This window comes from Paramisgurnus dabryanus, chromosome 23 (assembly GCF_030506205.2).
Source record: "Paramisgurnus dabryanus chromosome 23, PD_genome_1.1, whole genome shotgun sequence".
In the NCBI taxonomy this organism is placed as follows: domain Eukaryota; kingdom Metazoa; phylum Chordata; class Actinopteri; order Cypriniformes; family Cobitidae; genus Paramisgurnus; species Paramisgurnus dabryanus.
Window position 1 is genome coordinate 13,564,901 of NC_133359.1, and position 15,966 is coordinate 13,580,866.

At 37.3% G+C, this 15,966-nt stretch overlaps 1 protein-coding gene across 1 annotated transcript in view; it reads left to right on the forward strand.

The window, feature by feature from the left end:
- LOC135781808 (uncharacterized) overlaps nt 1-9,183 on the forward strand; it is a 40,296-nt gene extending 31,113 nt beyond the window's left edge. Inside the window, exon 15 of the mRNA XM_065292373.2 lies at nt 8,856-9,183. Within this exon, the coding sequence (XP_065148445.1) occupies nt 8,856-8,949 (94 nt within the window). The 3' untranslated portion in view covers nt 8,950-9,183. The remainder of the gene's footprint in view (nt 1-8,855) is intronic.
- Nucleotides 9,184-15,966: the final 6,783 nt, after the last annotated feature.

Here is a 15,966-nt window from a genome sequence, read left to right on the forward strand (position 1 = left end):
TTAACCTAGAAAACGTGAAAAGATCAACCCGGTAACTCTGTTTTGGTAAGCCATTTTTGCAAGCATTTGAAAAATTAAGTTAGTTTAGATTTCGCCTGTTTTGTGATGTAGATAGCAAGGCCAATTACAATAATAAAAGAGTTTCAATTTAAAAAAAACACCATTATGGCAATCAGTGTTTGCATTTCATTTCACTTTGAATATTGTGTATAAAAACATTTATGGTGCTTTTATAATAGTCTGACTTCTCTTTAGCATGACAGTAACAAACCAAGTAACGCACAGTATTTGATTTGGATCGTCCCTGTTAGTCCGATACCCAATCCAGCAATAAAGGTCCGGATGGGCCCGATACCCGATCCTGAGTATTGGATCAGCCCACACCTACAGGATAGACTGTAAAACTTTCCTTAATTAGGATTTTATCCGTCAAAAGTTGCTCTTGAGTGATGAAATTTGTTGTTTGTCTTGTGTGGACATTTTGGAAAAACCCTCATAAATCATGCTTTACTTAAATCTAGTAATTTCAGGTTTGTGAGGGTTAAAGGTTTGAGTAGGATTACCGGGATAGAAACATCATTAGTCTGGTATGAAAACAATGGAAGTCTATGAGATCTCCTCACTAATACAGTGAAAGAAACCTGTCTTTTTTGTTACGACTTGAGCCTCTGGGAATTTTAATCCCCAATAATGCAATAAATAAAGTTACTTGCCAGGAACATCTTAATTGCTACTTCATATAAAAGTAGCCTAACCACATTTTTCTATGCTCAGATTCTTAAAGAGTCGTGTGAAGAGAAAAACAGGTAGGCTGTCATTTAGTTTTAAAGGCTCTTGTGTGTAAACAACACACACACAAAAATACCACTTGGGTTTAGAGGCGTCATATAACAAAATACCAATTTCTCTTCTTAATCTGCTTCAGTTAGGTTTCTGTTTGGGGAAACTTTATTTATTCTAGAAACACGTAACTGTCCAGCTGTCTGATCTGCCAAATATCTTTGTATGATTAGTACCTATAACATTTTATAGGATATTTTATATCGGATTTTTCCAAACAAAGCAATAGTTCTTATAAAAGTCGTTTAGCAAGGTGCAATTTTTCCCCAGTGCTTCATCCACTGCTGCTGGCTATCTTAAACCTGGCTGTATCAGTGGTGTGGTTCTCTCCCAATCACGTGACTGCCAGATATCCCATAGCTGACAGAGCCCAAAGGAAGGGAGACTTATGGGAAAAACCTCTGTCTCTGTGTGCCATGTTTGCGTCATGCTCCGCCCGGCTCAGGAGAGACATGTGATCCAGTGCCAGTGTTTGATCTTCTCTGTATCTGGTTTCCAGGGGCTCCCGGGGGGAAAAGATTACAGCATATCTGGCAACCCGTAGAATTTAGTGATAGGGTTAGCATGGGTTTGAATGCTGTACACAGGCTGCTTTGGGGCTGAACGTCTGTCTGTTTAGGTTTGTGCCAAGTGGCTGGCTAGAAGAGGGATAACCTGTCCTTTGTTGTTTGCTCGGGTACAATAGATTAAAAGTGTAATCATTTTGTAATTACTTCAGCCATTGTGTACAGTATATTATTCGCTAAGGATAGCTTATAAGATTACATGTCAAATGGTTACATTTTAAAATACATACAGTATTTGTTAACATTAGTTAATGCATTAGTTAACAATGATCAATACTTCTACGACATTTATTAATCATAGTTTGTGTTATTTTTAGCATTTACTAATACATTTTTCAAATCAAAAGTTGTAAATGTTAACATTAATTAATTCACAATGAACAATTGTATTGGCAAAGGTAAATAAATGCCGAAACACTATATTGCTCATTAATGTTAGCTAATGCATTTACTGCATTAATGCTAACAAATACAACCTTATTTAAAAGTATTATCCAGATTATGTTACGGTGCATTATGCTAGCAACGCCAAGCTTATAGGTTCGATCCCTCCATATTCAGAAAAAGACACCAGAGATACCGTGAGATTAAATCCAAGGGAACGATGGTCTGTATGAGCTCCCAGCATAGCAACATAGACCTATAGTGGCTCTTTTACTTATTTATGGATTAGCTCCTGATTTCCCACCATCACCCTTCTGTTAAGCAGGCAGTGGCGGCCCCGGTGGAGCGAGTCTTTAGGGAAACGTTTCAACCTTTATCAGAAACCTGATTCCGTGCGAAGTTTTCCGAATGCACGCTCACTCAGTAGTTGTACATGGAAATTAGAGGAGATTAATACCTTAACTCCATGTCCTCCAACCCAAAAGAGCTGCCTGACTGTCTGTGTCCTGTGAAGACCGCATCATAATGTCAACATAAGCATCATTATGTCCTCAGTGGAGATTTTTAAAATGTATCCAACATATGTAGCAACAAAATGCACATTTAAAGGGCACCTATAGTGGCATTTTTACGAGATGTAATATAAGTCTCAGGTGTGCCCAGAATGTGTCTGTGAAGTTTCAGCTCAAAATACCCCACAGATCATTTATTACAGCATGTCCTAAATGCCCCCATTGGGTGGGAGCAAAAACATGCTGTTTTTGTGTCTGTACCTTTAAATGCAAATAAGCTACAGCTCCTCTTTTCCTTATAAACAGACAGGGATCGCTTTTAGTTCAAATAGATCTGATAAATACAGTCTGGGACAGAATACGACTCGCTGAGCTGAAACTATGGTAATGCATGACTGTAAGTGGGTGGGGCTTTATCAGTGTGACTTCACATTGATAAGAGAATCAAAACGACATGTCGAGACTGTTTTGGTTTAATGAGGCTTGAAAAACAATTGGTGGGTGGATTTTTTACATCGTAGGGTGATCGTGTTCATACCACACATTACGTCCAAACACTTTGTAAAAGTGGATTTTGCATAATAGGTGCCCTTTAACTAGGGCTGGGCAAAAAAAATCGATTTTTCGATTAATCTTTTTTTTAAAACGTGGTCGATTAAAAATCGATTCTCAAAGAGCAGAATCTATTTTTTCATATTTTTCCACAAACATTGAATGGAGGAATGGAAGCATTTTAGATTTCGCAAACAAGACGTGTTTTTTATAAGACGGGCTTTTAATTTCTTTTTATTAATTACGCACTTGTTAACTGCTGTTCACTGTTCTTTTTTATTAATATAGTATGTGTATTAAAACCATATTCATTGAGTTGAATCGAGAATCGAGTATAAAAACCTACCTGAGAACCGGAATCGAAAATTTAATGGAGAATCGGAATCGAATCGATTTGATAGCTTGTAAATCGAATCGATCTTGAACATCTGAATCGATACCCAGCCCTACCTTTAACTATTTCGCCGCCAGCATTTTTATGATTTTCACAAAAGTTTAATGCTTTCCAGAAAATGTTCTTCTTTAAATAAATAAACATACAATATATCAAATTAAAGAACAAACCTTCTGCTTTAAAACAAAAAAAAAAATGGTTTTCTTGTAATCACCTATTAAATATGGTTAAGTTTCTTCAAAAACACAAAATTTTTACCAAGAAGCTGAGATGATTCCATTTTTGTGAAAGACTTTTTGATTGAGATCCCATTCAGCGCGATCCTTAAAACATTCTGAGTTCTTACTCTTACATGTGAAGAGTTACTTCCGGGTTGCATAAGTTGCGGAAGACACCCGGTGGATAATAGCGGTATTGCAGAAAGCCGGAAATACTCGTCATTGGCAGGGATGCGTTTTCTCATAGTTGACGAATTAATTCTTCAATGGCGGCGAAATAGTTAAATTCTCACTGGCTAGGTTTTAAAACAGCTTTTACATTTAAATATACTTTTTAATGTTTATTAATATCTAAAAGTGAGACAAGACATTTGTATTAAATGAAATGTAAAATTAGCTCCTTAGCGGTTTATCATACTTATAGGTGAGTGAGGGTCTGTGGACTTTGGCTGTTCATTTCTACTCTTTAACTCGTGAGAAAAACAAATATTTCCCAACCAAGGGGGCGATCTCAACACACACACAGACCTGTTTGTCCTCTGTACGTTCAATGTACTGACCTTTCTTACTTGTTTAGGTGCTACTCCACCCCAGGTTTCTCAGATATTGTTTCTCTTTCCGCACCTGCCTGTATCTGTAGCTATAAACAATCTCACTTTCATCCAAGAGCTTTCATCAGTCTTTTACACATCAGTCTTTGAAGTATTGGTGTTATTCCAGGTCTGTGTTTACATAAGGAAATTGCATTTTGGAGACGTTTGTTACATCCTGAACTACTTTGCATCCAATACTTTATGGTGCAATTACACTGAATTTAAATACAGTAGTTCATAAAACGTACATTTTCATGATTTATAAATGAAGAGCGTATAATTAGGAAGTGTAATTACACATTATGAATTATGCACATCTCCACCTGATCCCAGGAGAAACAGTTGCTGGCTTTGTCTTTTGAAGTTAATGTCTTCTCGGGTGTACAACAAAGACACACATCCCATTCACTCCTAATGTGACCGCAAGAATACTGAATGAAGTCAAGCCACCTAATAACAACTTAAGTACGACTAGTAATAATACTAAAATAATTTGTGCACACGTGTATTTTCCGAACACACTCCAGCAGAATTCCTGGAATTCCAGTAGTTTGTTTTCCTCTTGCATTCCCTTTAAGGGTTTTGTCACTTTGTTTCATCCCGTTCACGTCCGAGTCACACTTGGGTAGCGTTGTGTTGTGCAGGGTCATAGGTCATCACTGCACTTTTGTTAATGAACAAAGGAAATGGATTTGTTCTGTAACACCATCTTCTGCCTAAGTGCTTAAATTGCCTCTTTGCTAATGTGACTGGCAAGTAAAGCCTCCATATCCTTTTAACCAGCAGCTGTTCGGTATATTAAAGACAGTTTGTGTGTTACAGATAGAGTTCTGGCAGATGGTTGGAGGAGAATAATGAACAACGATCAGTGCATCTAACCATAATGTCCTAGTTTTGCCAGAGACTATACTGCTGTCAGATATCATCAAGTGACCTCTGGTGTCACCAGACTAAATGCAATACATTATAGTTTAATACTTTAAACGGGATCTTTAAAAGCAAATATTGTTCAAATTCACCCCCCCACCACCACCACAGGATTACCGCACATAGCCAAAAAAAATGCATGGTTGTTTCAACTCATGGTTGAATCTCAGATACAGACATTGTCTAAATTAAACCAGCACTTTGGTTTGTCCATATTTTACCTAACTATGAGTTGAAACAACCCAGCATTTATATGCTTGGCATCGTCAGGTTGTCTGTTTCATTGTCTACCAGATCGCTCTGTTTCAATGGCACTCGCCAGGCCTCCGCAGCTCAAATGGGTAAATCCAGCATAGCTAAACTCTTCAGGATAATCTCCTTAAACACAATTGTACGAAAGCACGGTGGGTTGTGTGGATTGCAGCAGCTTGTCCATATAGATACACATGCTTTAAACTCGGCATCAGATCTCAAGGTGGGGAGCTTGAAAGAGACACAGTGTGATGAAGCGTTTTAATCTGAGAGTACGTTTAGTGAAAGAAAACTCATCGCCCTGTTTCACCACTATTGAACTTGTTGTCTGGACACAGTGAGGTGGAAACTGAAGGGCCCTATTCATAACGCTGGCTGATGGATTTTGTGATGTTTGTAGTCAGGACAATACTTTAAAAGCTTGGGGAACAGAATGTTTATGAGCTGAAAATGGAGCTGGTAGGGGAGAGCGGGGGCGAATGTACCATTTATAAGAAAAACTTAATTTTAAAAGATAATGTTTTGGACAGAGATTTATTTTTGCTGTGGTCAATAACTGTTTATCAATACAAGGTGGAATTTTGGACAAATGTAAAATGACTTCAGTGCAATTTCAACAGGTGTTACTTTCGTCCCCGACAGGAACTCCTAACAGTTTAAAAAAAAACTCAGAGAAGGCAAACTTCAGGATGTGTTACAGCACTAAATAACCTGTAGATTGATAGTACTGTACATGAAACAAGAAACGCAATGCTTTATAAGAAAAAATGACCCCTTTAAGAATTTACTTATCGTGGTTGAAAACAGCTTTCTGGACCTACACGCGCAAAACGGTGAGGAAATAACGCAATATTTCTCCGCACTTTCAAGGGTTGCATCCCACGTAACTTTCGCTCCGGTTTTTCCCTTATCTTTATGGGTACAAACCTTTTTAATAAATTTATTAAGAGCCCTTGAAAAGTTTTTAGCTGCTTGTTTCATTTAGTTTCTTGGAATAAGCAAACGCAACATTTCGTTACAATGTTTTGTTCGTTTTTTCTTCCACTGTATGTTAGAAAATTTCAGAACCCTCTGTGGAGTTTTCAGTTGTTTTTTAATGTAAAGTATAATCTTTTGACATTTTGTTAAGGTATTCAAAATTATTTGACAGAGTATTAACACATTTTAATGACAAGTTCTATTTGTACCATTGTAGTTGAGGTCAAGAAAAATATTCATGATGCTGTTATATTACTATTTGACAGACTATTAAAACTTAAAGGTGCAGTGTGTAATTCTTTTAGAAGGATTTCTTGACAAAAACGCAACATAATATACAAAACTATATTATCAGTGGTGTATAAAAACCTTTTATAATGAACCGTTATGTGTTTATTACCTTAGAATGAGACGTTTTTATCTACATGCACTGAGGGTCCCATTACATGGAAGTCGCCATTTTGTGCCGCCATGTTTCTACAAAAGCCCTTAACGGACAAACTTTATTTACTAAGTGGTCTCCGATGATGACGTGTTTGTCCGGTGGTGGCTACCGTAGCATCTCTATGCGCTTTAAAAGCGAGAGGTGAGCAGTAGACTGAGCTGTTGGTTGCAATTCGCAACCTCACCACCAGATGCCGCTAAAATTTACACACTGCACCTTTAATGACATTTTAATGACAGTTTAACCCTTGTGGGTTGTTGAGGCCATTTTTGGCCATTTTTGTTTTTTAACTCAATGTACAAGCCAGAAATCAAGCTCTGTTTTTTGCACAGGCCTACTAAAGGGTTAATGGTGCCACGTGGTGCTGAACAGTAAAAATGACAAATTTGACCTCTTAGCAAAAGGAAAAACCACCAACAATCAAAAATGCATGATTATATGGTGTCATGGCTTTGCAATCAAAAAATGTTGTTATAATGAAAGTCAATGGGGCAAAAACAATAAATGAGGGTGTAAAAGAATAAAAACTGATGCTGCACAAAAACTAAAAATGCACCAAAGCCAATGTTTTTACCAATCTTTGGCATGCCCAAGACTGTGAAAAGGGTAAAAAAAATCCAGTCCACAATCACTTTTTATATTAAAAATCAGTCAATTTGTGTGTTTTTTTCCGGAATCAGTGACACCACTTATGAACTTGGCAATTAAAGAGTTAAAATCATGGAAATTTTGTTAACATTTGGTTTGCTTGATCAGTACTGAGATTGATTAACAGATTTATGAAAAAAATTAGAAAAAATTTAATCTGATAAATTTTTACAGCTGTTAAATTCAGTGGCCTTTTTTGTACACAAACAACCCGAAAGGCTTGTGAATGGGAGCAATGTTAACCCATAAAGCTAGGTAGTTTCTAAAGATTGATAATTATTATGCTATGTCATGTTTATAACAGATTTCTGAAAAGTTATGATGTATTTGTTTATTTCATAAAGACATCTTAAACAATGTCATATTTGCATTAAAAATGACATAATGGAACAATGACACTTAATGAAAGTTGTCATAAACGTGTATAAAATCTTCTTCATGTTCATGACACGTGTCATGTATCATGTACATAGAAATGTATACAGGCTTGAAACAACTAGAGGGTAAGTAAATGATGACACAATTTTCATTTTTCGGTGAACTATCCCTTTAAGTTCATTGACCAAATTCATTTGAGTGAATTAAAGTACAAGCTGTTGTTTAGCGGATATGAACTCCAAGGCAGGGCACAGCGATATTTTGAGCGCTCCTGGGAGACATGAGCGAGAAAACACAGGACCGAAGTGCTTTTGTTGCCTGAGGTGAATGGAACACCTCATGCTTTTAGCTCAAACTTTTGTACAGCAGAAGTTGCAGAGTTCTTACTGTGCCTACATTTTTTACTTGAGAGGCTACATGCACATGATGTGCATTGTTTACTTTTCTTTTTAAGCAAACATTTGCATATTTGATAGAGACATCTCATCTGATATACAGTAAATGTTTCATTCAACATTTATAGTTAGTAGTCATTAGTGAAGTTATTCATAATTCATTACTGAACTTTTTTGGAATGTGGTTCTCATCTGAAACTATGTTTGATATTAGATTGATATTTAGTTTTTGAAAGCAGAATTGTTGTGTAAGGAATCACCTGATTCTGCTTAAAAATGCCAGTTTGGGGTTAGGTTCATATGAACTGTGGTATGTTTTGCGAATGGCATGATAGAAATCCCTCCTAATTTCCGTGAGTGAATTGCTTTGTAGTACGAGCGCAGAGACAAATGCATTTTTCATTGCTGTGTGTGCGTCTGCAGAAATTGCCTTCGGCGAGCTGGTCGCATTCTGTGCGACATTCGCGATGCACCTTTGACAGCCAGACATATTTTAATAGTTAAACCAGAGGAACAAAACCGTGAGTAAAATATTTTTACCAAGTTACAATAGTAAATAGCCATGGGTAGTTTAACCCACCTCAGTGACGCAAATGCAATGTAGCATGATGGTTTAGTTTATTGGGCACTTTGTGGCTCATTGGTTGTGAGTTTAAATCCAAAAGAGAACCATGATCTGGACAGGTCCAGTTAGCATTGCGTTTAATGGACTGTATATACTTTGATTATTGTGTTATGGACCAACACCTATTTTTTTCTGTTTATGAACTAAGGTGTGTATCTGCACCGTGTCCACCTCTGATGGAGGGAAGCCACATCACATGTCCTACAACAGCGAATCAAGTGCGAGAATCACAGCTAATTTAAGACAACTTGTGAAGCTTCAAGGAACAACGTGTGCGTACCTCCAAACTTCGTTGATCATGATCACAACACTTACATTTTGGACTATTAAATCAGGCCCTGTCTTAATTAATATCACTGTTGACTGAAACATACCGACCATGGTCTACAAACATGATGCACTGCGAACAACAGCAATGAATGTTTGTATAGAAATGTAGGATTTTTTATGGGTTTTTTGTAAATGTTTTTATTTTATTGTAGCATTTAATTAAAGTAAATAAGAAACTTTATGGCCTATTGTCTTTAATTCACGAAGATATTTTGGCTCTTTCGGGACTTCTGTATTGGGTTATTACTGTTACGCTGTTTATTTTCTTCATAAAGTCACTCTTTGTAAATTCGTATTTTTCAGAGATCATTTTAGTTTTCTTTAATTACTGTTAAAGGGGGTCACACACCGGACGCGCAGCTCAGCGTCGCGTCTAGGAAGACTCGGAGGTATCATACACATTAAGTGCACATTAAATAGTGCACATTAAATAGCGCAAGCTTAGTCAAATAACGTCTACTTCAAAATGCTAAATATACGTTAGCTGCCAATGCTAATCGCTAACAATTTGGGACAAACATGATGTTATTTATTGTTAAACTATGTGAGTGGCGTCGTGACAGGGATTTGAGTAACTTCCTGAATTGTAGCTTGGCACCACAGACAGGCACCACCTGTCGGCGCTGGTGTGAGTATATAGTCATAGAAAACAATGTGTTCGGTTTTTTTTAACAGCACTGCGCGTCCGGTGTGCGAACCCCTAACTTCTTATAATTAAAATGGGGCCCCATTTAAAGCTGTTTCTTCATTTTATTTTATTTTATATTGAAATGTTTCCTTTAGGGAAGTCGTTGGCCATCTTTGTAATGCCCCTAGGCAGTTGCAAGTCTAAAGTCCTATCTACTTGAATGGGGAAAGACAGATATCTCCAAAATGGTGTGCTAAAATCACGATTAATCAACATATTTCTGATCAACAATTAAATTTGACATTAACTTTACTATAACTTTTGTTTCTTAAGCTCAAATTGCTCTAAAACGCATTTATTCGAGGCTGTTTCAGCTACTAAGCGTGCACACAGTTTGGCAAGCGGCTTTATTGATTGATGATTGGTTCTTTTAACTAGAAGGCGGGACTTCTGTTGCCAGAGCGCCATAGTGAGCGTTGATCCCCTATAGGAGTGCTTAATCTTGTTATATCCAAAATCTTTGAATGTTTCCAACCAAAACTTCCTAATGACATCATCCTGCAGGAAGTGACATCAGAACAAACATCAATATTAGCAATAGCATTGGACGACTTGTCTTACTGTAAAACATTACATCCTGTTTGCTGAAAAATTGTTTGATATAAATGTGCTTTAGGCTACTTCCATCCTGCCAATGTATAAATTAATTTTAGGTTGTATTGGTTAACTTAAATTTTAATTGCCAAACTGACAGCATGTTGTTAAAGGAAAACACCACCGTTTTTGAATATTTTACTATGTTCTTGCCTCAACTTACCTAACTTTTTTCAATGCGTGCACTTCATCTTTGTACAGCGTGTTGTGAATGTGTTAGCATTTAGCTTAGCCCTATTTATTCCTTAGGATTCAAACTGTGATAAATTTAAAAGCCACCAAACACTTCCATGTTTTCCCTATTTAAAGACTGTTACATGAGTAGTTACACAAGTAAGTATGGTGACACAAAATAAAATGTGCCGATTTTTTTAAAGGGGACAGAGAATGAAAAACCATTTTTACCTTGTCTTTGTTGAATAATGGTAGTCTACCCACATTCACGAACATACAAAAAGTGCTAGACATGCTTAACATCTCAATCTCATAGAAATTCCTCTTTTAGAAATGACAGCCAGAAAACGGCCCAATCTGAAAAACTGATGCTTATGACATCACAGGCATCTCACTGCCCCTCCACTTTAAAATAATTGGCTACATTTTTTGAGTGGCAGCAAAGTCAGCCAATCAGTAATGAGATTGCAAGTTAAGCCAGTAAGGGGAGCCAAATAGGTGCAAAACCACTTGTTTAAAATCCCCCACCCTAATAGAGCTATCTGAGAGAGGTTTTTAGGAAGCTTCTAAGGCATTACAGACCCAAACAAAAACATTTGTGTCTATATGTCACATCACAGAACAAGGATAAATACCCCGTTCAATCATTCTATGTCACCTTTAAAGAAAAAAAACTATGTTGTATGGCAGAAGAGAACTTAGTTTGCAGCACTTCGACCTTTACTTACTAAATTACAACACTTACTAAATTAAGGGTTAAAGCTACTGCATAACAGGCATGATTTTGTTCCAGATATATTAAGATGCACTCCATCTGGAATCGTGTTATGAATGTGTCTCTTAAATATTAAGGATCTGTTAGTTAGATAACACCAAAGTCATATTGTAAAACACTAAAATCCAAGGAAATCTCATTAAAACACAACAGATGGTATTGTGGTTTTCCCTTTAACCCACAGGTGTAACCACTGTGGTTCTTAAGAACATCTTTGGTATGAAGTTAGTTGTATAGTAACAGTGCAGTGTCAGCACGTACAGTACATAACAACAACAGACCTTTCACAAGAGCGTGTTTGGCTTTTTGTGGGTGTGTCATAAAGTGTGTGAGAGTCACGGTCTGTAATTATCAGAGGTGTAGGTTTCTGCGCCACACGCGAGCGAATCTGACGCTGATGTCACAGTGGAAGAGCCGGTTTCTGGCTTTCTCTGAAAACTCTTTTATCTCCTCCTGTTTTTTTTCCTTTAAAACCCTTTAGGGGCTTTTCTGGTTAAAGTTAAGCATATATATATGACCCTTCAAACCGCTCCACATTTATTGTTGGTGCTACAGCTTATATCTTATTTTCTTTTTGATTTAGTGTCTGCCTGGTTAGTCAACACCAAAGTAGGGTTCACACCCTGATTCTCCCGTGAAATACTGACTCTGGTTATCTTGTGGTAGTCTTATCATAAGACATTAGCGATGTGTGTTGTTCCTATAGCTCAACTGGTAGATTGGGTTGTTTTAACTCATTGTTGGGTCAAATTTACAATTTTTTTAACCCAATGGCTGGGCTTGTCCCTTTATGACCCAACACTGGGTTGATAATATACTTTTAGGAAAGTTTTGGAAAATATACGTACATAGATACGGGTCATTGAAAGTGCTTGAATCTATTTTATGCAAGAAGTTTTCTGGACAAAATCCATATTATTCCCTATGTAGTGTAGGATAATATAATAAAAATTCTAAACTTTTTAAGCACACGTGCTAAACTGTTCGCTTTAATTGCTTATATCTTCTGTACGCGAATGTTGATTCATACCAAAATGCTTTTTTGCATAGTTGTGTTTGACAAACGAAAATGTCTCGGGTTACGTATGTAACTGTTGTTCCCTGAGAAGGGAACGAGACGCTGCGTCTCCCTTGCCATACTTCCTGCATCCCTGTAATATTTCAGATAGCGATATACTTCCTGGCTTCCGCGTCACCCTGTCTTTGTCATTAAGCCTCACCATTGGTTGAATTTGATATACACATTCAGACGCACTTACCCCTGGAGGCGACCCCAAAGTGTCACCGCAGTGACGCAGCGCAAGTTCCTTCGAAGGGAACTATAACAATGCATCTTTAAAGGAAACACAATGTAACCTTGCTCTCACTTGTAATGTGTCCCCACATTTAGTCCATGAATTTGAGGGTATTGGACCTGGAAAGTCCTTGAAAGGTCCTTGAATTTGAACCCTGAAATGCAAAAAAAAGATTTTGTTAAATACATAAAGATTATTTTTAAAGTATGCACTTGAGTAAGAAACTCTCCTGTTTACTTTAAACAATGCTGGGTGGTTTTAGGCCTAACCCACGTTTACTTATGTACAAACAATTGTTGGTATACATTAACCTTAAAAATGTCCATATTTGATCCAACTATGGCTGAAAGAACCCAGTGCACTAACTTGCAATTGTTGGGACTTCCTCTACTTGTTACTCATCTGATATACTGCATACCTTTGTCAAGCCCTCCACCCACCCATCTCCACATAATCTATTAGTGTAGTGACCTATTAAGTCGAGGAATGCTTTGAGTGAACCTCCATGACCTTGTAATGGCTCAAAGCCACTAGTTCAGGATCAAAGCCAGAAGAGACGCTTCTCCAAAACTCACACACAGAGGTCAGCTTTGTTTGTATTTGAAAAACATCCTCGCTCATTTAAACTTCTTCCTCTAATTTGCTGGTCATTTGTACGTCATCACAAAATTAAAATGACAGTTTGAGATGCAAAAAAATGACTTGTTGGGAGTTCTGTGGTGGTCTGTGCACATTGACACCAATTTGACATGTTGAAGTCACATTTTATCTTTTAGTGAAGCTTAAAACGAAAAAAGTAAAACATTTACACGGTTTCGTTACATGGGTCCGGTTTCCCAGAGGTTTCTTGATCATTTGGCTTCCCGTCAATGTTTTCCTTGAAGGCTAAACGGAAGTTGGAGGCTTATATTCAAAGTCATGTCCAAGGCAGAGACCTACAGATCAATGCAAACTCAAGTTTATAGAGACTTTTTGTACAGGTCTGAGGTCAGTTTATTGGCGCTCATGACACCAACCGTTGAGTTCATGGTCTTGAACCTTCCCTGAAGGCTTGGTCTAGAGGTGCAGTCTAAATTTAGGATATAATTTGTCTCTTTTCTGTTCTCAGATGTGACATCACACGTCACCGCCATCTGTCTGGGCTGGTCTTAAAGGGACACGCCACTTTTTTGAAAATATGCTCATTTTCCAGCTCACCTGGAGTTAAACATTTAATTTTTACAGTTTTGGAATCCATTCAGCTGATCTCCGGGTCTGGCGGTACCACTTTTAGCATAGCTTAGCATAATCCATTGAATCTGATTAGACCATTCGCATCGCGCTAAAAAATAACCGAAGAGTTTGGATATTTGTTTCCTGTTTAAAACTTGACTCTTTTGTAGTAACATGTCTGCAGGAGGCGCAATGATATTACGCAGTGCCTGAAAATAGTCCCCTGCCATTGAAAGTTACTAAGGGGACTATTTTCGGCTGCTGCGTAATATCATTGTGCCGCCATGTTACAGCAGCAAAGTCCTTGATTATTACGCCAGAATGAGAGTATAGCTCCTAGCCATATCTGCCTAGAAAATCAAAACTTTGAATTTTCCGTCTGTCTTAGTACACAATGTAACTACAGAAGAGTCAAGTTTTAAATAGGAAAAATATTGAAACTCTTTGGTTACCTTTAGGCGTGATGCTAATGGTCTAATCAGATTCAATGGATTATGCTAAGCTATGCTAAAAGTGCTAGCACCAGACCTGGAGATCAGCTGAATGGAATCCAAAACTGTAAAAATCAAATGTTTAACTATAGGTGAGCTGGAAAATGAATATATTTCCAAATAAAAGTGGAGTGTCCCCTATAGAGGCTTAATTATTGACCGGTTTATTTCTTGCAAGCTTCCACCTTCTACATTGCCATTAGATTTATTGATTGTACAATTGTCTGCACTGTTTTCAATGGCTCAGGCAAATTTTCCTTTTCTCTGTAACTTGAATGTGGAGGTTTTTTGGAAAGAGACAGTCAACCAGGTGGTGCAGTAAGTGACGTATTGCTGCATGGGACATATTTTTCTAAAGAACAATGTTCAGGTTCTTCAGAAAGATATAACCAGAATACATCCCACGCAGCAATACTTCCCTCTTCCTTTCTCTTCAGTGTTCAGGAAACGGTGAAAAGCCATCTGCTTCCTGAGCTTCGTATCATGGGATGCGTTGCAGTCCTGTTAAAACACGTATCCGGCACATATGAGTACGTTAATGAGGAATAATTCCTGCAAACCACACGCTTTCACTCCGAGAAAGGGTTTGGTTTCTCCAGACAGATTTCATCGCCTGCATCATGATGTCACCAGACTCTATTCAGTGTGTTAATCTCTTATTTGTTTTTTTCTTCAATAGATGTTTGTAGGCTAATTCTTTGTGCATGTGATTGACACAATGCAAGTGATTACAGGAATACAAACACACTTCCCCATTATAGATTCTGTCATACTGATATGTTGTTAATGTGTTTTTGGATATAAGTAAACAGTAACGCTTAACAGTGACTTGCCTTCAGCTCATCTTGTCTTTATAAAGCATCCTTGAGCATGAGAAAGGTGCTATAGAAATTAAATATTATATTATTATTAGTATTATTAGTATTAATACAGGTTAGTTACAGTTCTCTGGTTGGTTACAACTCTGATAAAATGGAAGCAGATTGTTTCCTTTTTACTCCCAAGTGCCCCGACTTGTTCTGTTGTAAAGCTGTTCAATGCCCTGTGAGTTTTACTCCACCTTTTTAGTGCAGATGGAGCTCTGGTGTGCTTATAGGTGCTTTGGGAAAACAGAGGAAGTGGGAGGAGCTCCGGCTCATAATACATCAATCTCTATAAAGAGTACTGTATTGGATTTGCTGGGATCGCTGTTAATGCTAATTTATAGTTTATCAATTATCATTTTTTTGACCCTTTCCTTAAAACATGGGTCTTCAACAGGTGGTCCTTGGTGGTATTACCTGGGGTCCTCCAAATATTGTTTAAATTCATTTTGTTGGTAATAATGAAATTAAACATCTAACAAAACGCATTAATGGGATAGTAATTCAAATGAAAACTTACATTTTAAAATGATGGTTCACGCATTACAATCTATTCAGTAAATTTAAAATTTTATAAGTGACTATTGCTACTGTGCATACCAAAAATTATTATTTTAATATCTTTGTAACTATCATAACAAAGTATATAAATCCAGTCTTGCTCCTCCTCTCTATCCATTAAGGCAGTGGTTTTCAAACTGGGGGCCGCGAGATAGTGCCAGGGGGGCCCCAGTGTTATGACATTTTATGAAATACATTAATTTATCATGAATTCTGTATAATTAAACCTAAAAAAATAAGGCTACTAAACAAAAGCACTACTTTTTTGTATAATTT